The sequence below is a fragment of the Etheostoma cragini genome, chromosome 8 (assembly GCF_013103735.1).
Source record: "Etheostoma cragini isolate CJK2018 chromosome 8, CSU_Ecrag_1.0, whole genome shotgun sequence".
NCBI classification, from domain to species: Eukaryota; Metazoa; Chordata; class Actinopteri; order Perciformes; family Percidae; genus Etheostoma; species Etheostoma cragini.
In genome coordinates this window covers 16,814,913-16,835,679 of record NC_048414.1, presented here as the reverse complement: position 1 = coordinate 16,835,679, position 20,767 = coordinate 16,814,913, and the positions used below count along the sequence as shown (strand labels likewise).

The following is a 20,767-nucleotide window of genomic DNA, read 5'->3' as shown; positions in this document are numbered from 1 at the left end:
CAACGCAACAGGCCGATAACTCTTGAGACACAAACCATAGTATATTGTTTGTATGGATGGATACTAAATTCATCATATACAACATTATTCTACATAGCAACGCATCACAATCATGACCTGGGTGCTCAGGTCTCCTTTTTCCTTTTCAAGCTCTGCCAGGCGCAATCCTAACTTAGAGCGGCTCTTCAGTTCCTCCTCCCACAAGGCCTGCGAGTCCTGGGCTGTGTGAGACAGCATGCTTTGCTTCTGGACCTAAGAATTATACAATAAGGAAAGGTTTCTGTAAGCTTGTTACAAAAATCAAATTTCAGACAGTTGACTAAACAGTCAACTGTTCATCTCACCTGTAAGATTTTGTACAAATATGGCCTACTTCTCGTTTCTCAACCTGATACATTTTTTTCTTTAGAATTTATAGGTAGGAGAATGTCTGAAAAGACTAACACGTGCACTCAGTTCTTCTTTTTCAGAAAAAGAAACTATTCGCTTTAATAGTTTAGTTTTGGTCAACTAATTATTATTATTATTATTATTATTGTACAGTGCACTGCTTCAAAAACCATTCAAAATTAAAATAGTTTGTTCAATGTTTCCCTTTTTCAAATAGGGCTACTTCTCTGTTAAATGTGTGAATTCAAAATTGTTTGGTTTTCTAATTGCCTTGTTTTCCTAAAAAACATGCTTTAAAAAGGTCTTATTCTTTCTTTAGCAGATGGCTACTTTCCTCATTTGGCTGGCTGCTCAAAAATGTAGGAACTCCCCACTCAGACTGGGCTTAGGTGAAAGGTAGAAATGATGATTCCAGTAAGGAATTAGAAATCTAAGCGGAAAGTTTTCTCAGGTACAAAACAAAATATCTCCTAACCTCTCGACTGAGTTGGTCTTCCAAAGTCATCTTACTGCTTTGGAGGTTTGTGACCAAGTCCTCCAGATGACCTCTGACCTACAGAAATAAGAAAAAATATTATATGTATGTATATATATATATATATATATATATATATATATATATATATATTTTACATTAAATTAAAGAGAGTATTTGTTTATTATTTCAGAAAGTTGAGAGGACACTTTAGATTAAAGAAAGTAATGTGTGTCATGCAGATTGAGACAAAGAGGAGAGAAAGAACCCACATACCGAGCGCTGGCAACAAGGAGAAAACACACGTTGACATCACCAAGAAAAACCCAAACCGACACAAAGCTCTTAATTTCTATGTAGGTTTGGATTTCTGCTCTAGCAGCTTGTGCAAAAAGGCTACAAAGGCCAAATGCATTTCATTTTGTAGCAATACAATATAAGGGTTTCTGTCTATTTATAAAAACATAAAAAAACAGATACTAGTAATCCCACACAGAGAAACTAAGCCTACATCCACAATACCAACCCCTCCTCCAGGCGAGCGATCAGATAGCTGGAAAAAGATTGGATAGCTTAATGACTTCATAATGTAAAGCCGGCCATTTGATGTCACAAGAGAGTTATCCAACTATCACAATACAGACATATTGTATTTTGCCTTTTGAGTCACAGAAAAATAATATGGTGCCCCCAAGATCCAGTGTACACGGTGTGTGTGTGTGGGTAATTGGATAAGTTTGCAGCACTCACCATGGCAGATTCCTGAGCCCCTTTCTGAAGTGCATCAATTTTGTTGGATTGTTGCTTTGCAGCAGCTTCTAGCCGGGCGTTCTCTATCTCGAGCCTAATGTGACATTACATTGACACTACATCATAAATATTTATATACTCATATACTGCACACAAAAAAACACTAGACACTAGATCTAGACTCAAGGCTGACAAAATGTTTAACACGTTAGTGTATATAATTAATAACTGTAAACAATATGAATAATTATTTCTGTGTTTTGGAGTTAGCTTATATTTCTATTTTTATTTTACATGATTCATTTCACACAATTTTTTGGTATATGTATAATCTACTGTAATAAAATAAAATCATCAAGCTTTCAGTCCCAAGTGTGTGAGTGGACAGCATGTGTTTGTACATACCTTTGCATAGCTTCCTCCAGCTGTTTGATGGTGGTGTCAGCAGCTGCTGAGGCGGACAGCACCTCCTGCTGTTTCTGAGCAGCAGTGGTGAGTTGCTTCTCCCTTTCCTCCAGACAGCTCTTTAGACTGTTAATACGTCTCTCAGCTTGCATATACTGGTCTTCGCTTTCCTCCAGCTAGGAGACAGAGTACAAGCATCCATCTCATCAGCAATGCAACAGTGAAGTAAACTGTCAGTACAGTGCACATGCAGAGGGAACAGTTTTTGCTGCTCTATAAGAATTGTGATAATGAGCAATCTAATTTTAGTGCGGCTTAAAGTGTTTGTGCCATAATTATTTGTTAACACAGCTAGAATCAAAAATGTGGTTCAATTATGCTGCCATAAGGTGGCACTGTTCTATGATGTTACCTTTCCTTTGAGCCTGTCCAAGTCTTTAAAGAGCCGAGCCTTCTCCTCTTCCAGGTCATTGCGATAGCGTGTGTTGACCTCCAGAGAAGCTTCACTCATTGACAGCTTCTTGAGTGAGTCGGCTAGCTCCTGCTGCAGCTGCCTTACACTTGTCTGTACTCAGACAAAATGCAAAGAAAGCAAGGTTTGATTTTATACAAAAAGAGATACTTAACGGACATGTGGAAGAAAGGCTAAAAGTGGGTCTGGAGAGGTTAGGCAATCCTCTTATCTTGCAGAGTCCCAATCTCACCTCTCTTTCGCTCTTCTCTTCCTCTAACTTGTAGATCTGATCTCGAAGATCAGCAGCCTTACTGGCAAGCTCTTTATTTCTCTCCTCCACTAGATGTACTCTCTCTTCGCTGTCAGAGTGCAGCTTGGACAGAATGTCACTGAAGCGCTCTTGGGCATCTGTAACAGCATGATCCTTTGCAACACCTTTGTTTTGGGCCTCCTCTAGCTGTTGCCGCAGTAGCATGCACTCACTCTGGGTTTGGGCAAGTCGCTCCTGCACGGCCTCTTGGCGTGCTCCGGCACGGCTGACCAGCTCTCTCTCGGCCTGCAGAGCCGCTTCTAACTCTTTGACGCGTAAAGCTGCCTGGTCCTTCTCTCTCTGCAGGACCTCCAGCAGCAGGCCCTTCTCCGTCAACTGAAGTGTCGCCCTATAAACTTCATTTTCCATGCTGTTTGCACGAGTCTCTGCCTTGGCAAGCTTCTGTGACAGGCTGCTGACTTGCTCGCGTTGACTGGCTGCTTCACCTGCAGAAAAAAAACATTAGAGTTAGAAGCAAAAAAACGATTGCAGGGCATGAAGTTGCACATAAGAAAAGACTGGTTATACAATTAAATATAAGCCAGCACAGACCAGAGCATTTCTGGCCCAGACAAAGCAACCAGTCAAACAGCCCCACAGTATAACGGTAAACATTGATACTGGTTCTGTGTAGCTAGAATCCAAATAGTGTTATTTAATTGATTTTTAGATAACTTACTTTCATGTCTCTATACATGAAATGTGTCTGAAACTCAGCACAAAACAAAAAAAAACCTGGTTGGGCATGGGTGAGCTTATCCATCCATCACTACCACCACTAACCTGTGAATCTGTCTTTAAGACGCTGGTGTTCATCTTTCTCCCGGAGCAGAGTTCTCTCTGTGTCTGTGTTAGCTGCCCGGCAAAGCTCGGCTTCCTTAATGGCTCCAGCCAGGCGGGTACGAGTGGACTCCACCTCTGCATCCAGTGCTTCGCGAGTCTGCCGCTCATTTTCCAACCGGGTTGTTGTCATAGCTAACTCAGACTTCAGGGTGGTCACCTGGTTATTGCAGTTGAAGACAGTTTGGGTCAGGGCTTCACTGTTGAGTTTGAGATCTCGACGAGCGTCTTCTAGCTGTTCCTTGAGGGCCTCGTTCTCTTCCAAAAGATGGCTCTCTTTAAGACTGCTGTTGGCCTGCAAATGTTCAAGGTCTGTTCTCAGGCTGGTCAGTTGCTCCTGCAAGGTAGCAGTCTGCTGGAGCAACTCCCTCTCCCTGTCACTGGCTTCAGTGAGCTGGGACAAAGCCTATAATCAGGAAAAAAAACATGTAAAGTAGGGCTGGAAAATATATCAATATTATATCAATATCGTGATAAAACATTAGATATTGTCATAGATTTTGGATATCATATCGTAATATGGCATTACTGTTTTCTTTTCCTGTTTTTATAGGCTGCATTAGAGTAAATTGATGAAATTTTCTGAATTTACCAGACTGTTCTAGCTGTTTTATTATTTGCCTTTACCCACTTAGTCATTACATCCAAATTACGGATGATCATTTGTCAAAAATCTCATTCTGTAAATATTTTGTGAAAGCACCAAAAGTCAACCCTACACTATCGATATCAAGGTGTTTGGTCCAAGATATCGTGATATTTGATTTTCTCCTTATCGCCCGGCTAATGTTAAGTTAAGATTGCCTTGAATCAGCGAGTTTTCGTTACAGATTTGATTCAAAATGGAATATTCATACCCAAAATAGTAACCTTCTGTTAGCAACACCAACATCAATGGGTGCAAACTGTAAGAACAACATCTAAACCATAATGCAAACTGATGTGTTCTAAAATGGTGAATACCACATTGTGAGAATTACCTCATTGCTTTTGCTCATGTTTCTTTTGTTCTCGTCCTCTATCTCTTGCTGTTTACGGAGATGGCTGTTGAGCAGATTCTCCTGCAGCGTCCGAGCACTGCGCTCCTGGGCCAGCAGTCTCTGGCTTTCACTGTGGTCCTCTTCAAGCTGAGTTGTTCACATATAACCCACTGTTACAATCATATATACACCAAACAACAACTGGACAAGCCAGACACTGATCAAATACTCAAAAGCCAATCCTCACCATAGATTCCAAATAAATGCCATATTAACCTATCGTAAAAAATATGCGCTGTATGCAAAAATGATCTAAACATTAAAGCAAAGTTAATATCAAAACAGTCATATTACATTATGTATAAAACATTAGCCAACATAAACACAATGAAATCAGCATAACAAAATCCCTGCACGCTTAAAAAAAAAAAAAAAAGTTTCAAAGGGTGTACCTGTTTAACGTTGCTGACCAGTGTTCTCATCTCCAGCTCCAGATTCCTGAGGGTGAGCTCCACCTTTTGTCTCTCCTGAACCTCCAGCTGATGCTGCTCCTCCATCCTCCTGAGCTTATCTCGGGTTGTGTTGTACATCATGGTGGCATTGCGGCTATTTTCCTGCTCTTGTTTCAGCTGAAATCTATACATAGTTTCAGACAGACATTTCAAGTTGTTGAATCAAAATAAATAAATAAATAAATAAAACTACATAAAAATCTGATGTGAGGCACAAAAATAAGAGAAGTAGGTCTCACTTGAGGTTTGTGACTTCAGTCTGCAGTTCCAGCTGGTTGCGCTCCAAGGCAGATTTAACATCTTTAACTTCCTCCAAAGAAGTCTTCAACTCCGCCCTCTCCATCTCCAAATGGCTCACCTTGTCTGCCAGGTACCCATGGCGACTCCTTGCCTTTTGGATGGAGCGCTCATATTCATGGAAAATGTTCTGCAGTTTCACCATGCTTCTCGAGTCTGTGAGATATAACATAGCAGCTGTCACCCCTTAAAGGGTAATTTCAGGTTTTTTCAACCTTATTTCCACATGCATTGTTATCTGTCAAAAATCTTTGAAATTGGTCCAGTATTGGGCAAGATTGCATTGATGGACTGGCACAAATCGAACTGATGGGGAAATTGGCACATCCGATTTTCGCCCACAAACAGTGATTTGTTTTGTGCTACTGACAGGCTCAGATTGTTCTTAAAAGTGTCTTGACAACATTTTCGATCTGATGGGGTGACTTATTGTCCAAAGACAGCAGAGTGGAGTGTTGTACAAGCATTTAAAATGCATATACCAGATCTTGCTTTAAAAGGTGGATTATGTTCATGTTATTTTGAAAATTAGATGAAAAAAACTGATTAAGTTGCAAAGTCCTACAAATCTGAAATAATGATTACAAAAATTCATAAATCCATACCCAAAGTGGCTGAGTCCAGCTTCTGAATGAGGAGGGATGCGTGACGATAGCCTGAAGTGGGAGAGTCAATGTCATCTGTGGCTGTGTCGGATGACTGAGTGAGTTCATCAAAGTCTTCTGCCATCTCAACTTCAGTGTTCTGAATATGGTAACAAACTGGGGTGTTAATATTATTCAGTTACTGATTGTTTATCATCTACTTAAACTTCCATCCAGCTACTAACATAATTTGTGTTTTACCTCAGTTTTCTGTTTCCCACTGGTTGGAAACCTAAGCCCCAACAAGTGCAGGGAAGAAGAACAGGGGTTATTTGGAAAACTGATGTGTTTGTTCTCAAGATAGGAGAGCTACATTGAATAGTTGTTGGAAGTGTAATGGTATAATGCAGTATACTATTCAAAGTTTGAAAAATCAGTGGTTAGTCATGCAACTATGTAGGGAGGAAAATAATTAAAATCAAGAGGAATTGCATCTTACACCCACCCCCAATATCGTAAAGGTTTGATCAGACTGAATGCAAAGTCTATTTCTATCTTGGTTTATTTACTAATGCACAAACATGATCTAAACTTACAGACAATTCCAATATATTTCTCCTGTTTTTTTTTACCTTCGTATGTTCATCAAGTGAAGTACTACAGGTTTTGGAAAAACATGATTTTTTGTCTTTGATTTGATCCATTTTTTATTTTACAGAGACATTAATTTGATCTCCCTTAAGCAAATATGTGACTGTTCACATCTACTAACTACTTTCCATTAACTCACTGACTGTACTCAGTCTCCCTGCCTGTATAATTCACTTTCCATTCAGTCTGAACACACCTTACGAGTTATCGAAATTTATACAGAAGAGTGGCATACTGCATTTATACCTTCCTTCATCGTCCGACACTTCACTTAAAGTGCTATCATCAAACACAGAGAGAGGATCTCCATTGACATGAGTGTTGGTCTGAGGGGCTCCGCTGCGCCGGGCCCCTCTGACCAGCTCCAGCTGTAAGGTCTCCTCTACAGCTTGGCCCTCCTGTCTGTTGCTATTGCAGCTCTGCTGGAGTGGGAGATGCAATTGCACTGGTGCCCCGTTGGTGCTATGGAGAGCAATAAACCTGATAGTCAATAAGTTGTGACATCTATACTTGTGGGCCCTTGGAGGTATAACTCAAGAAAACCTCATTGTATGGAATCAATAAAATAAAGTTTAGAATTGGCTGGTAATACTTGTTCATAATACATGACTTCTAAATTGTGGAGCAACAGTTTGCATCTGCTAGTGATAACTGTCAGGACCTAAACACGTCCAAATGTGCAAAATAATGCATACCTCTTGGTGGCCACAGGTTGCTGTTCCTGGTAAATTGCTCTTGCTCTGGTCTCAGGTTTCCCAGGACTCACTTCTTCCAATGGTGTTCCACCAGTATCCCAGGAAGTACTTAATTTGTGCACTCGCATAGCAGTCCTTGTTGTCTCCCTGCCAACCTGAAAAGAGAAGGGTAAATATTTGATAGCTAGAGAATATTCTAAACTGAAACAAGTTGGGGCCAGCCTTTCAAGATGTGTTTTGGAGCAGGGACTTGTACACTTTGTCATTCATAATTTAGTGTCACCCCTCCCTTCGGAGACTTAACACCTTAGTGTGGTTACTCTATTTGACATGGTATGTTCAAGGAATCACAATTCCATATATTACATTGCTTGCTGTGGCATATCTGAATGGAGATAAATCGTTTTTTTGCAGTCTCATCGAATTCAAAAGGTTCTTGACTTATTCCAAATACGCTCAACACTCCAGTATTACTCTGAGAATTATCTCTAGCCATTTATTTTGTTATTTACATTGCCATCCCACTGACTATCACAGATATTATTTGATTTCCTTTCTGTGAATTCAAACACCAAACAATGTAGCATAACACTGTACACTTTCTTCTATGCTTTCTTTCCACAGATATCAAAACACTCAACAAAAGGCTGGCCAAAAATATTCATATTCATCCCCTGGAGATCAGTCTTCTTAGACTTTTAAACACAGCATGCATTGAAAAAAGGAAAAACAAATCTATCAATTGCCAATTCACCACAACAGCACTTTTTAGGGCAAAGAAGGAGATTATATGTACAATCTTCACACCACATCACCTAGAAAGAGAGTTCATACAACAGAACCTATTCAACATAAAGATACATGCAGGGACCATGCATGATGAAGGACAAGTCATTGCTAAAGAACACATAAGACTGAACTTTGTTTGGTTTTCGAGTACAATTAAGAATGACAAACATTTTTTGTAACTGCAAGACAGTACCAAATGTTATTTGAATGCAAGTGCAAATGGCCTTCAACAAAAGGTAGTTCAATTCTACATGTGAACACAAAAAACTATAAATGTAAGGAGAAACATGCAAGATGTACTATTCTACTTAAAACCAAACCTAAAGAATATAAATATCAAGACATTGAAAATAAACATATAATAGAAGGAATTAAGATGAGGTAATGATGTATGGCTAGTGTGGGCCCTTAAAAACAGCTAATTAAAAGAAATAAAATTAAGCACAGTACATGGATTAAACAAAGAGAAAGAGAGGCGATCAAGAACGAACTAAAAGGATTTGAGGCCATCCTCTACCTCTTTCTGGAGTTGGGTCTTTTCTTTCTCCAAATCCAGGAAGACAACCTTCAGCATCCCTACCTCAAGTTTAAATCTTTCCATGTCTTCTTCCAGCTCCTCATCAGAAACACCTTGGATAGATGCTGAACGTCTGCTTAGTGAGGGGGGATGAGACGTGATAAGTTCTTCAGGATCCTCTTCTGAGCTCCTGTTGTTTTTCTCAGCTTCATCACCATTAGCATTGTTGTCCTTCCAGATGGGGTCCAGATGTGGTTTGTGGAATGGCCCTAGTTTGGCCACATCTTTTAAGAATGTGCTCAGGTCTCCATCCAACGTGGGTACGGTGTGATTATCAGTAAATGTTGTGGTAACAGGTGATAAGCTGCTGTCTTTTTGTGCTGTGGCGAGTTGAGGTGAAAGAGACTCCTCCAAAATATCATCAGGTAGTAGATATGGCTCTGGACACATGATGCTCTCACTAGCCAGGGGCTCACAGACCTGTATCAAGTTCTCGCATAAGGAGTTGTCAGTTGACTCCGTCACAGAGTCTTCTAGTCCAGACTCCCTCTGCTCAGGTATAGTGAGAAGGACGGTATTCCTCGCTCTGGCCATGGGGCGCACAATGACTTCCCCTTCTTCATCTTCATCACTTGACTCTTCTTCTGTAGCAGTAAAGTCAGCCGTGGCCTGTTCTTCTTCTGTAGAATGTCTTGATTTGAGCAGTTCTCCAAACTTCTCTTTTAATTCACCAGCAACATTCTTGAAAGTGGATTTGACCTCCCTTTTCTCCACCTCAACCCAGAGCTTCTCGTAGCGATTCTCCCACGGTACATAACCCCCTTTACTTCTTTCTGCAGGACTGCGCTCATATACAAAGTCATTATCCTTTTCTCCACCGTCAGAGTCCACATGGTCAGATGGACATGGGTTCAGATCTAACTGGCATGTATCTACTGCCTCATCTATCTCCTTTGATGGCATGGGTGGAAAAGAAAAACACAGAATAGACAAAAATACAAAAACCAAGTTTGGACATTAAATGAAAAAGACAATATTGAATTAAATATGAAGGCATTTCAACAGTGCATTTTTATAATGTTAAGAAATTATTCAAATAATGTTATTTTGGATAGGTTAGCATATATTTGTAACACCTTGAAACAGAACCTTTGATTTCTGGCACAGTAAAGATTTGGTCTAAACAAGTTGCCAAAGGCCAGAACAACAGATGTGGCTGTCATGCTAACAGAAATTGGCAAATGCCCATTTAAATGTTAGACCCATTTTTTCCCCTAATGTTTGGGATGACAGATGGATCACCCGCGTTACTTACAACTAACCAAATTGGGGAGTCTTAGATCTTGCCTAGAGGTACTGAAATACTGCATTTTCACATTTGTTTCACTTGACCCACGTTTTAATATAACTCCACTTTGAAATATGTAAATACCGTATACTATATATACGAATAGGTATGACAATGTATTTTAATTTCCCTGTGACTGGGAAAGCATGAATGGTGACGTTGTGACTTGGACGAAAACGCCAAGAACAAAAAAACAAACAAAGGATTGTGGTAAAGATGGTATAGTCTGGGTAATTTCTCACCTTTTGTTGCTGCTTTACAGGCTCTAGATTACTTTTACTGTCTCTTGCCATTGGTGAGAGCTCAGGGGAACCTAAGGAAACAGAGAGTCTTAATACAGAGGTCAGGGCAAATGTTCAGACATCTATAGGTACAAAGACCAGTGAGCCTTGCCTGGTGTAACCACTGCCTGAAGCTCAGCTATGTTTTGCAGCTGATTGTCAATCTTGGCTGTGTTGCAAGTGGACGCCACATTGTCTGGTTCCCAATCTGATTCTGAATCAGAGAAAGTTATAGAAAGAAAGAGAAAAATTCTGCAATCGTATCCTTTGTATATTATATAATGTGTGTGTTTGCAAAATTGCAAAATGGCTCAATGTGCCTTACCTTCTTCACTCTCTGATTTCTGAAGCACCATCTTCCTTGCTCGAGGCTGTGGTTGCGGCGCAGGTTGATGGGGTGTGCTGGGCAATGTCTTGTTGGAGTTAATGCTCCTCTGAGGTGTCAGGGGGGCTGCTGGAGCAATGACTTCATCCTGCTCTTTGACAGATGGAGAGGAGCATTCTGGGAACTCCTCAATTCCAGGGGAGGGCATTCTGCGGCTGGGCAAGGTTCTCTTACTGGTAGTGCTGGCTGAGTCCCAGTCTGATGCATCTGTGTCAGTATGTTGTAGGTAAATGAACCAAGTATGACATTGATGCTGCTGAGGGTAGGAGGTCAGTTTACATTGGGATAACCACAACACCTGACAACACCAGTCAATGGAAAAGATTAGGTGGATGGGCTGTAATGCTATTGCACTCCATCAAACTGAGAAAAAGAAAACTACAGCTACCAGTGTATACTGTTTATCCTGTCTAATCAGCTTATTTATGTTTACTGACCTGCTTTTTGGGCTTCAAAAAGTGTGATGACAGAAAAATACAAAAGGGTAGTAAAGCAAGTGTTGCATGCAGATATACCATTATAAACAAAAAGGTTGAAAAAAGACAGTAGCAGTCTCTTAATATTTGAATGCCAACCTTTCATAACATGGATATTGGGTGCTACTCTGTAGATATCACCAGTGACCATGTAAATGATGCATGTAAATTATGTATAGGAGCAGATGGAGTTATTAGATAATCAACAAATTGAATAATTCATTGTTTTATCTTACCTTCAAGATCATCAACATCACCCAGACCCAGCTCTTCCATTAAGTCTGTGAAAGAGAAACAAAGCACCATGTTAAATACAAAAAGTTATCTTTAAATAAATTCTTAAAATTTCAAACCAACAGGATCCACGATGCTCCACGTTGTTCTACCTACCGGTCTTTTGTTCGTTATCTCCTTCAAGTTTGCTCAAAACACGAAGTGGTTTCCATTTTGCCTTCTCAGTCTGGAAGAAATGAAAAACATTGCTACAGATCCCAATGTCTTAAACCTTCTTTGGCATTTAGTTGCTGTACCTACCTTTTTCTGTATAGTATCATCTTCATCAGCATGTTCGCCTCCTTTATCATCACCATTGTCGTCGTTTTCAACTGCATGAGACATGTCATGTCATGTATGAGACACAATGAATTTCTTACTAATGTGCCCAACAAAGTTCTGATGAAGCTGGATGAGTTTGCCAGAACAATGTAAAAAGCATTCCCGTGCAAATGAGCTCATGGTTACTTAGAATGAAGATACATGGTTAGGCATTTACACTCCTTTTCTGGTTTATTGGGACACAAGTTCAGTGTGAGCCAAGAATGCTGATGAGTGCTGCAATCACGTATTAATATCATTTGAGCCAAAACAAGAAACCAAGCAAGCTCAAAAGAACCTGTGGCCCCAGATGTGGGAAAACGGGATTCATGGGTAACAGGCAGGGTGAAGGACAGTATGCTACATGCATTCTCTTATGGTGATCATGAGGTGACGGTCAGGCCTCTGGTGGTGTTAACATGCTGTTCTTCAGACCTATGAGTCAAGACATTCATACCCTCTCCCTGGTTGCCTCTTGGCCTGCCTACACTTGTCCAAGGCTCTAGGACTGCCATCCTATTGCCTCCATCCCCTCTTAAAAAAGAGGGAATATAAAACAAGTCTACAAAAGAAATGTAACATATTGTTGGAAAGGATTTTGGATTGATGGAAATTATACTGCATTGCAAATTTTACACTATATTTAGAATGAAAACAGGAGGCATTACTTACAAACGTATTTAATATAATATAATGCAAGCATTAAAGCACAGTTTTCTATAATTAAATAGAGTCACGCTGTTTCTGCAGCATGAAATGGTGCCTGGAATGATTTGATTGCTTTGGGGGGGAAAAAAGAAAATGAATAAATAAAACAGACTTACTTTCTTTAATCTCTTCTTCAACAGTGGCCATCTCTTCTTGATCCTGAGTGTGCAAGCTTTGTTTCTCTTTATGTGTCATATTGAGGTTTTCAGAGTGGGACTGAAAGAGAAAAATCAGTCTTTGAGAATATGTGTGACAAACATCTGATCCTCCATCATATTTCAAAATGCGTCTTTACTGTACCTCAGAGTCCCAAGAATCCTGCTCCTCCTCTCCCTTCTCAAGACCCAGCTCAGACAGGAAATCTATTTCAATGGATGTCGATTCATTACAATGATATGACAGAAAAAGCAATGGTAGTTGCAGATCAATACAGGATGTCTTGGATAGGTGCAGGAGATACTGTAAACTATTTGGTTCTCCCACTATTGGATTTAATTTCATGGTGCAAAACATTCTTTTTTGGGGTCATTTTCTAGGTTTCTAGTTGACAGGACAACTGAACATATGAAATGTCGGAGAGAGATGGGCAATAACATGCAGCAAAGGGTCGGCGTTGAACCTGGGCCTGCTGCGTCGTGCGTGGCAATGCTAAACCAAAACTTTTCTGATTTTACTGTTTCCTACGTTTCATTCTTTTTATTGTATATGTTGTATTATTCTAAGTTTCAGATGTGAAGCACTTTGGATACCTGTTGGTTGTTGTAAAGTGCTATATAAATAAATGTTTGTTGATTGATTGATTGACACTGACCCCGTTTATAAAAACATAGTTACTAAAGTTCATTAAATTAAAATTACTGATAAATATTAATGATAATATAATTTCCACATTTGGTGAGATTGTTTTCATACAGAGGAAACAATTGCAAACGTTTTGGATAGTAATGATTTGAATCAAACAACATAAAGGAGTAAAGTGGCTTGCCATCTGTTGTTGTCAGGAAGTTGTTCAAGGTAGCCACGGTAACTAAGGGGGTGAACGGGTGATCGTGTTGTAAACTAAAGAACAGACTCCCTATGGACGCTACACGTTGAGCTTGTAGCATTGTTAATGCAGTTGTTCATAGCATGTTCAGAACATCTATTATAAATTACGAGCTTCTTACCTCTTTTCTTATCTTTAGAGACATCTGTCTCAGGAACAGGTAAGGTGGCGTCTAGGGACTCTCCACTATCTTCAGGTTGATCATTTTCATCCGAGACGCTGTCTTCTTCTTTTGTCTCCTCATCCCTCTCCTCCTCTTGGTCATTATCATCATCCTCATCCTGAGTGGAATCTTCTTTCTGTGGAAACAAAAACTGTTTTTTACTTCAAAACCTACATCTACTATTGCATGTGTCTACAAGCGGTATCTCTGACGAAAGAAGAAGGTAACTGGGAATAAAAAACAAGTGTAATGAAAGTATTGGCAGAGTGCTTGAAGAGGCCACACCACATCTCAGCTACACTACAACTAAAAACTACCTGTAATATTTCTGTTTTACCTTAACAACAGGCTCTTCAATGTTTCTGAACTCTTGACTTCTCATGCCTATGCTCTCTGCCTCATCAGGGGAGTCTAGATCTACATCGTCAATGTCAGTCTGAGGTAACGCTTCATCAGACATTGTGTTCCTGTCCGAATCATGATGCTGACCAGCAGTGGGAGGGCTTGAAAAAACTTCTTCATTGGGGTCATCTGATGACATTCTGGTCTGTGGAACAATGCCACTTTTTCCACTATTTTCCACTGGAACATAGGCAGTTAATTGAGCCATGTGTTCATGGTCGCCGTCAGACACTTTGACTGTGGCACTGGCAACATCATACTGCAGCTTTTGGTCCTGGCTGTCGGAGTCCTCACTAGTCTCATCGTCTTTGCTGGGATCGTCTTTCTCCCCCTCACTAGTCTCATCGTCTTTGCTGGGATCGTCTTTCTCCCCCTCACTAGTCTCATCGTCTTTGCTGGGATTGTCTTTCTCCCCCTCACTAGTCTCATCGTCTTTGCTGTGATTGTCTTTCTCCCCCACCAACGTTTCCTCCTCCAGTCTGTTATCCTCTGAAAACTCATCCTTTCCATCAATGATAGATTGGGGGGCCTTCTCGTTGTCTTCATTGCCCTTCAACTTCTTGTCTATTGCACTTGTGGGCCTCGACTTGGTTGGGGTAGAAAGACCGGGTACCGGTGACACTGCTGCAGGGGAGGGGGCATTTGATTCTTTTTCAATATTTTCTTTATCTTCGTCTTCCCAGCCATCAGAAAACTGCTGCTCTCCAGTCTGGTTTGCTGTTACAATATCTGTTTTAGAAATTGGTGACTGCAAATCACCTTTAGCGAAGGAGCCATTATCATTATGGTCATTATTTACAGAGGAAGAATCCCACTCTGATTCATCTACTGTTGCTTTTGATGTTCTGTTTTTGGACTCAGGGGTGCCTGTTGAACATAATCCAAATAAGGATGTAGACGCATTTATCACTGGCTGAGGGGAGACACATTTTGGAGATGGTACTGCTGGTGATGACGAATCCCATGAGGTATCCAGGTGGTCTTCATTTGGATGAGGTAATGAGCATTTTGAATGCGGTGTTGCTGCTTCTGGTTGTAACTCGGATGCTTGAACGTTACTTTTCAGATCAAGCGTCTCCTTGTTTACCCCATATTCTCTGGGTAGGTCAGTGTCACTGTCCTCTAATGAAGAGCCCCATGAGGATCTGCGTTTGAAAGCATCTTTGTTTAACCCAGCATAATCTTCAGCATTAGAAGAACGGTCTGTATTTTCCAATCCATCCTCAGGCACCACATTACTTTGATTAGCCAGTACGGTGTTACAACCAAATCCTCTGGTTCTATTATTCTCTTTATCATCACCACTGCCATCACTCACTGCAACACCGCAGTTTTGTTTATTAATCCAGGAGTCATCGTCATCCTTTTCAATCTCTCTTTCAAACTCTTCCTCCTTAACTGCAGTAGGTGAACAAGTTTCTGTGTGATGTCTGGATGGTGGGGGAACTCCTGTTGAACCCAGGTCTAATGACAGTATGCATTCCTTCCCAAGGCTGTCATCTTCATCAGAAAACTTTGATTCTACTCTAATGGCTGACACAACACAATCATCCTCTACATCTAATGTTGCTGGAATTGCATAACTTGCTGTTCCAGCTGGGCAAATGGTCTCATCTTTTTTCGTCTCAGTATTGGCATCTTCCTCTGAGGCACCTGCATTCTCAGGAACAATTCCAGGACTAGTTTCATTGTTGTAAGAGATGTCAGTACCAGGTGTGTTTTGAGCATCGGCACGGTCAATAATCTTAAGGGCACCAGTAACAGAGGGTTTTTGTACATCTTCAAATTCAGTAGGGTTGGCCTTGACAGGAGCCAGACATTTGTCATCGTCCTCCTCTTCATTTTCCTCTTCTTCCCCATCCTCTGCTTCACTTTCATCCTCTTCCCCATCCTCCTCTTCACTTTGCTCATCATCATCGTCATCGTCGTCCTCCTCCTCCTCCTCTTCTTCTTCTTCTTCTTCTTCATCATCATCTTCTTCTTCTTCCTCCTCTTCTTCCTCCTCTTCTTCTTCTTCCTCTCCAGCTTCCTCCTCAGAGTCCTCAGCTTCTGGGCTTCCCTCTTGAGAGTCTGATCTTGCTTTACTACTTGAAGGCTGCTTTGATTGTTGGATTTTCTCCTGCTCATCTGCTTGTTAAGTGTTTGGGGGGGGAAAATAGAAGGAGAGAAAGATGTCATTGAAATGCAAGTGGGAAAGCTTCAACACAAATATTTTACCTTTCCGGAGCTTGGAAGAGGGCTAGAAGTCATCTGGGGTGCTTTAGGAAGGAAGGAAGTGGGAGAGGGATCTACTGGGCGCTGTGGAACTTTGCTGGATGGTGAAGCCTTTGGGAGGGATGCAATTGTCTGGACTCTATTCTCACTCTCTGGCTCAGATTCTGTACCACTCAAGGATCTGTCAGACAGTGCAGAAGCTACACGGCAGGCAGGGATAAAAGATTACTTCTAAAAACTACAAACTATGAAGGGACACTGACAAGTGAATAAGGCTAAAAGATTCTCAGTACCTTCTCTCATTTTAGATGCAATCATTTTCCGTAGGTTTACCTTCGGTGGTTTCTGAAAGACAGCATATCAAATCAAGGCTAGAACAAATTTGGGAAAAACAAACCATACAAGAAGAAATACAGCACCAACCTTTTCAATTAAAACTGATTCATTTTCATCTTCTGATGAAGCCCATTCATCTGCAGCACTTTTTGAAACCCTAAGGAGGGAAAAAGAATGCTTTGAGACTGAGCCGCAAAATCAACTGTTATTGTAAGCTACAGATCACAAGAAGAAAATTGTGCTTACCGACTTAGTGACTCCGACTGAGAATTGTCTTCAAAATCTGCAACAAAGCAGTATTGCTTATTTTCATTTTGAATTTAATTAATTTTTAGAAAGGTACATGTTCTATTTTAATCAAAACTGTCAAACAGCAGCATATTGAGAGGACCTAAATCTTAAAAAGCAGAAAGCGTATGGTGTACAAAGCACAACACAGGTTAAGTATCCATCCTAAGTAACTGTTAGTGATCTTTAAACAAAACTGACAGCTTTTGACTGATTTTGCTAAGGAAGCTAATCTGAGCAAAGCAATACCTCCCCCTGCTTCATTTGCTCCATGCTCTAGATCCAGTCAAGAGGTAATGCATGAGGAATGAATCAAATAATCAAAGTCAATAATCAACAGACACAACAATATCCTCACACCACTTTAATTCGTTCTCACTACTTTGTGAGAAATGTTCTCCTTACCATCTTTGTCAGTGGCTGGTCCTCCCAAAGAGAAGCCAGCTTCAACATCTTGGAAAGGACTGCCCAACAGCTGTTTTGTCTTCTTTTTCCTCTGACCTTGATGTGATAGGGGGGAGCCATCTTTCCTCTGGGTACTGTGCTCAATTATCAGGAGAGAACAACTACAAGAGAGTCAAGACAATGAAAGTGTCATAATGCAGTAAGCCTAAACCCTGCAAAGGGAACATTTTAAAATTTGAACCATAAAATGAACCATTTGTGGGCTTTGGTTGTTTGTTTCAGTTCTGTCTTCCACTCACAAGACACAAATGCATAGATTGCAGAAGATGCCATTGTAGGAACATATGTGCAAAGAAAGAAAAGCACAGCTTACGGATGATGCCCATTCATCACTGCGTAGTCATCAGCTGACCATCCTTTGGTATCCTTTAGTGTGATATCCGCGTCAAACCGCAAGAGCAGCCGCAACATACTGATTTGTCCGTTTCCAGCAGCTATCATTAACGGGGACCTGTAAGTAAAATCAATGATAGCAACATGACCAACTGTAAACAATAAATTCAGCAACATTCAGATTATTGGACATGTATTACAAATGTGTGATTGTTTAGCACTGACCTTTGGCCTTGGTCCATAAAATTCACACTAGCACCCTCCTTTAGGAGAAATTCAGCCATGTCAATATGGTCCTCACGGACTGACACAGTCAGGGGTGTGAATCCCTCCTAAAAATTTGATAAGAGTCAGCAATCTCATTCATTGGACAGGTGTCATCAGAAAAGCAGTTTCTCATTGTACGCCAAATCTCAAATATTAAAGATTACAAAACATTTTGATATTTTATTTGAGTATATTTATTTATTGCAATACATTATCTTATGATAAACAGGGTAAAGCCAAATATTGTCCAAACCCTAGCGTCTTTACTGGATCTACTCAGTTTAAATATGTCTGGTAACATCATGACACTAGGTCAGTATTAACGAAAGATTGCCTTGATGTTTGTACTGGGGTAGAAAAAAAGACAAAATCACCTTATTTTGAGCATTGATGTCAGCCCCATGCTCCAGCAACAGGACAGTAGTGGAAATGGAAGGGATATTTGCTGCTAAATGTAGGGCTGTATTGCCATTGATATCCACCAGGTTAGGGTCGGCATGATTCTCCACCAGTATGCTCACACAGTGCTCATGCTGGCATTGCACTGCCTGATAGAGTGGAGAATTCACATGAATGCAAAGGCCTGGACATGGCTTAAAATAACATATTAGGGAAGTAGGCAACTATGATTATCACAATATGTTTAAAATTAAATAAAGAAGAATCATTCTTCCAGGATTACCTTCATTAAGGCAGATCTATTTTGATTGTCACATAGGTTAAGCTTGGCTTTGCTCTCAACAAGGAATTGCACCACCTCAACATGTCCACTGGCACAGGCAATATGAAGTGCTGTTCTGTAATATGAAAGGAGATAGATTCTCATAGGCAAGCATTCTTGTTATTACTAAAAAAAACTTCCACTGAACTTTACAAGGATGTGTACAGCCATTTAAATCTAGCTTGGCCTTTCTTTGCTAGTTCTTCCAGCTAAGCAACTTATGTTATAAATGTTTCATTACTTAGTTGAAGAGCCTGACATACTTTATGATAAGAATTTATTATGAAGCTATTCTGTAAATTGTACTATATTACATCACTCAGTTGATTCTGGGACACTACTTGTGAATGGTAACTAGATTTTAGCTTGAAACATTAGTAGAAAAGAAACAATTGCGGTGTCATCTACATTTTTACTTAGTGCTTAAAACAGCTGACATTTTGCTGTTTAGAAGGATTGGAAGGACATGACAACAAATGCTGTTATTCTACTTACCTGTTCTCCTTGTCAAGTTGATTGATATCATTCTTTTTAGCAAGCTGTTTCAGCTTTGCCAAATCTCCCACTGAGGCAGCCTTGTGAACCTTCCCGAGGTCCTTTTCTTTCAGTTCATAGCCAACAGAAAGCACACTCCCATTGTCAGGAGTACCAGATGGGTGTTTCTTTTTCTTAGTAAAGCTGAATATCTTCTTCATTGTACAGGAGAGCACAACATTGCTTTTGCACCGTCACTACCTGCCACTCACCAGGTGCTGGAGGATAACCACAGGCGGCTCTCCCATTTCTAAAAATAAGACATACCAAGCGGATTAGAAGCCTATAAAACCGCGGTGACAACACAGCGTGATTACTTCATAAATGCTGTACCGCATATTATGTTACTCGCAATTTTATAAAGCAAGGTAGCCTATCTTAAGCGCATAAGGCATTGCAATCATCTGCATACAGTATGGGGAGCTTAGGGAGACTTCGCATAACGTTAGCAAAGTATCGAATTACTTCAATGAAGCGTTAGTTGACGGTAAAACATGGATGTCATGCTATTACGGCAGCAATTGTAAACGCAAAAGATAAGCAAAAGATACTTGTAACGTTGACCTCATTTTCTTGGCCATACCTTAAAGCAGGACGTCCTCTAAGTTATTTAGCACCAAAGCGTGTTAGCGTTTCATTAGTAAGATTTTGACAATGCACTGAACCGAACATGCCCGTACGTTATCCGTGTTGTTTAACGCTAGCTAGCTATTTAGATTTCGCTAGCATTAGCTATATCTTGTGGATTGTTACTATGGTAACTGACTGTACATGGTAATGTTATGCTAACGTAACGTTAAGGTAGCTACCAGATGATAACCCATTTGCTTATATTAAGAATTCTGTAACCTCACTGATTTAGTGCTATAGTGTAATACACACCGCTGCATATACTTAAATTGAGTTAAGATTGATTTTAGTGTATACAATGTTATACTTATTTTCTAGATTTGTTGCCTAGCAACCTAGCCTCAGTTGGCTCAGTGCTGCGCCTCCAACGTCGTGACTTCATAAATGCAAACCGCCACATTTAAACTGGATTTCTAGCAGAGACGAGCACGGCGGGGATTGTTGCTACAACTAACTTAACTCAATTTGCAAGACTCGGTTTGGTTCAAGGACACTTGTGCTGTGTTTCCAACACGCGTGGAGTTGTTAGCTACTGCTAACCTAGGTGAAACATACTTAACCCTGCTAACTCAATGCTAATTAGCAAACGCTAAAATCAAAGCCCAGATGGGTAGCTAGCAGACAGTTGGGACAATAACTTAAAGACAAATACAAAGAAGCTGTGTGAGCTGTGTTCACGGCTATTTCACGCACGTATTTGTGTAATTAATGCTTACCAACTTGCAGTACATTAACTCAAACACTAACCTGTTGATTGTCAGAGTCAGACCACAGAGGGCTTAGCTACAGCTATCTAGCATGAAAAAAATGCTGGCTGTTGGGTTCTCAACGAACCAATCCGAAATTAGTTTTTTAGTTTTACTGACCAATAGGCGGCTTCGGTATATGGAACGCTACAAGGTTGGTTTACAAGCCATGGAGGCAAAGA

General features: G+C 40.4%; 1 protein-coding gene and 1 long non-coding RNA gene across 15 annotated transcripts in view; one reads left to right on the top strand and one right to left on the bottom strand.

Annotated features, from left to right (window-relative positions):
- LOC117948848 overlaps positions 1-11,699 on the top strand; it is a 19,248-nt gene extending 7,549 nt beyond the window's left edge. The window contains exons 2-3 of the long non-coding RNA XR_004657575.1: positions 6,741-6,747; positions 11,688-11,699. This is a non-coding gene — a long non-coding RNA (uncharacterized LOC117948848). The remainder of the gene's footprint in view (positions 1-6,740; positions 6,748-11,687) is intronic.
- si:ch211-272n13.3 (ankyrin repeat domain-containing protein 26) overlaps positions 1-20,767 on the bottom strand; it is a 27,722-nt gene extending 6,955 nt beyond the window's left edge. For 2 of the 14 annotated variants that reach the window (XR_004657574.1, XM_034878740.1), the window contains exons 1-39: positions 20,587-20,766; positions 19,171-19,459; positions 18,637-18,751; positions 18,329-18,502; positions 17,913-18,019; positions 17,668-17,805; positions 17,295-17,455; positions 17,139-17,165; positions 16,848-16,884; positions 16,689-16,758; positions 16,559-16,610; positions 16,269-16,465; positions 13,608-13,785; positions 12,742-12,803; positions 12,558-12,657; positions 12,191-12,295; positions 11,674-11,744; positions 11,530-11,599; positions 11,376-11,420; positions 11,101-11,112; positions 10,604-10,870; positions 10,391-10,492; positions 10,240-10,310; positions 8,713-9,600; positions 7,344-7,498; positions 6,895-7,110; positions 6,259-6,289; positions 6,019-6,157; positions 5,356-5,569; positions 5,057-5,240; positions 4,605-4,751; positions 3,568-4,030; positions 2,725-3,230; positions 2,433-2,585; positions 2,021-2,196; positions 1,616-1,709; positions 1,377-1,418; positions 866-943; positions 118-252 (exon numbers count right to left, since the gene is read on the bottom strand). Coding sequence is in view for 13 of the 14 variants with exons in the window: in XM_034878740.1 (XP_034734631.1) it covers positions 118-252; positions 866-943; positions 1,377-1,418; positions 1,616-1,709; positions 2,021-2,196; positions 2,433-2,585; positions 2,725-3,230; positions 3,568-4,030; positions 4,605-4,751; positions 5,057-5,240; positions 5,356-5,569; positions 6,019-6,157; positions 6,259-6,289; positions 6,895-7,110; positions 7,344-7,498; positions 8,713-9,600; positions 10,240-10,310; positions 10,391-10,492; positions 10,604-10,870; positions 11,101-11,112; positions 11,376-11,420; positions 11,530-11,599; positions 11,674-11,744; positions 12,191-12,295; positions 12,558-12,657; positions 12,742-12,803; positions 13,608-13,785; positions 16,269-16,465; positions 16,559-16,610; positions 16,689-16,758; positions 16,848-16,884; positions 17,139-17,165; positions 17,295-17,455; positions 17,668-17,805; positions 17,913-18,019; positions 18,329-18,502; positions 18,637-18,751; positions 19,171-19,370 (5,982 nt within the window). In the remaining variant the exon portion in view is untranslated. Of the gene's footprint in view, positions 1-117; positions 253-865; positions 944-1,376; positions 1,419-1,615; positions 1,710-2,020; positions 2,197-2,432; positions 2,586-2,724; positions 3,231-3,567; positions 4,031-4,604; positions 4,752-5,056; positions 5,241-5,355; positions 5,570-6,018; positions 6,158-6,258; positions 6,290-6,894; positions 7,111-7,343; positions 7,499-8,712; positions 9,601-10,239; positions 10,311-10,390; positions 10,493-10,603; positions 10,871-11,100; positions 11,113-11,375; positions 11,421-11,529; positions 11,600-11,673; positions 11,745-12,190; positions 12,296-12,557; positions 12,658-12,741; positions 12,804-13,607; positions 13,786-16,268; positions 16,466-16,558; positions 16,611-16,688; positions 16,759-16,847; positions 16,885-17,138; positions 17,166-17,294; positions 17,456-17,667; positions 17,806-17,912; positions 18,020-18,328; positions 18,503-18,636; positions 18,752-19,170; positions 19,460-19,792; positions 20,000-20,586 lie in introns of those variants that run through there. The other 12 variants (XM_034878751.1, XM_034878743.1, XM_034878741.1 and 9 more) reach the window with 12 other exon arrangements.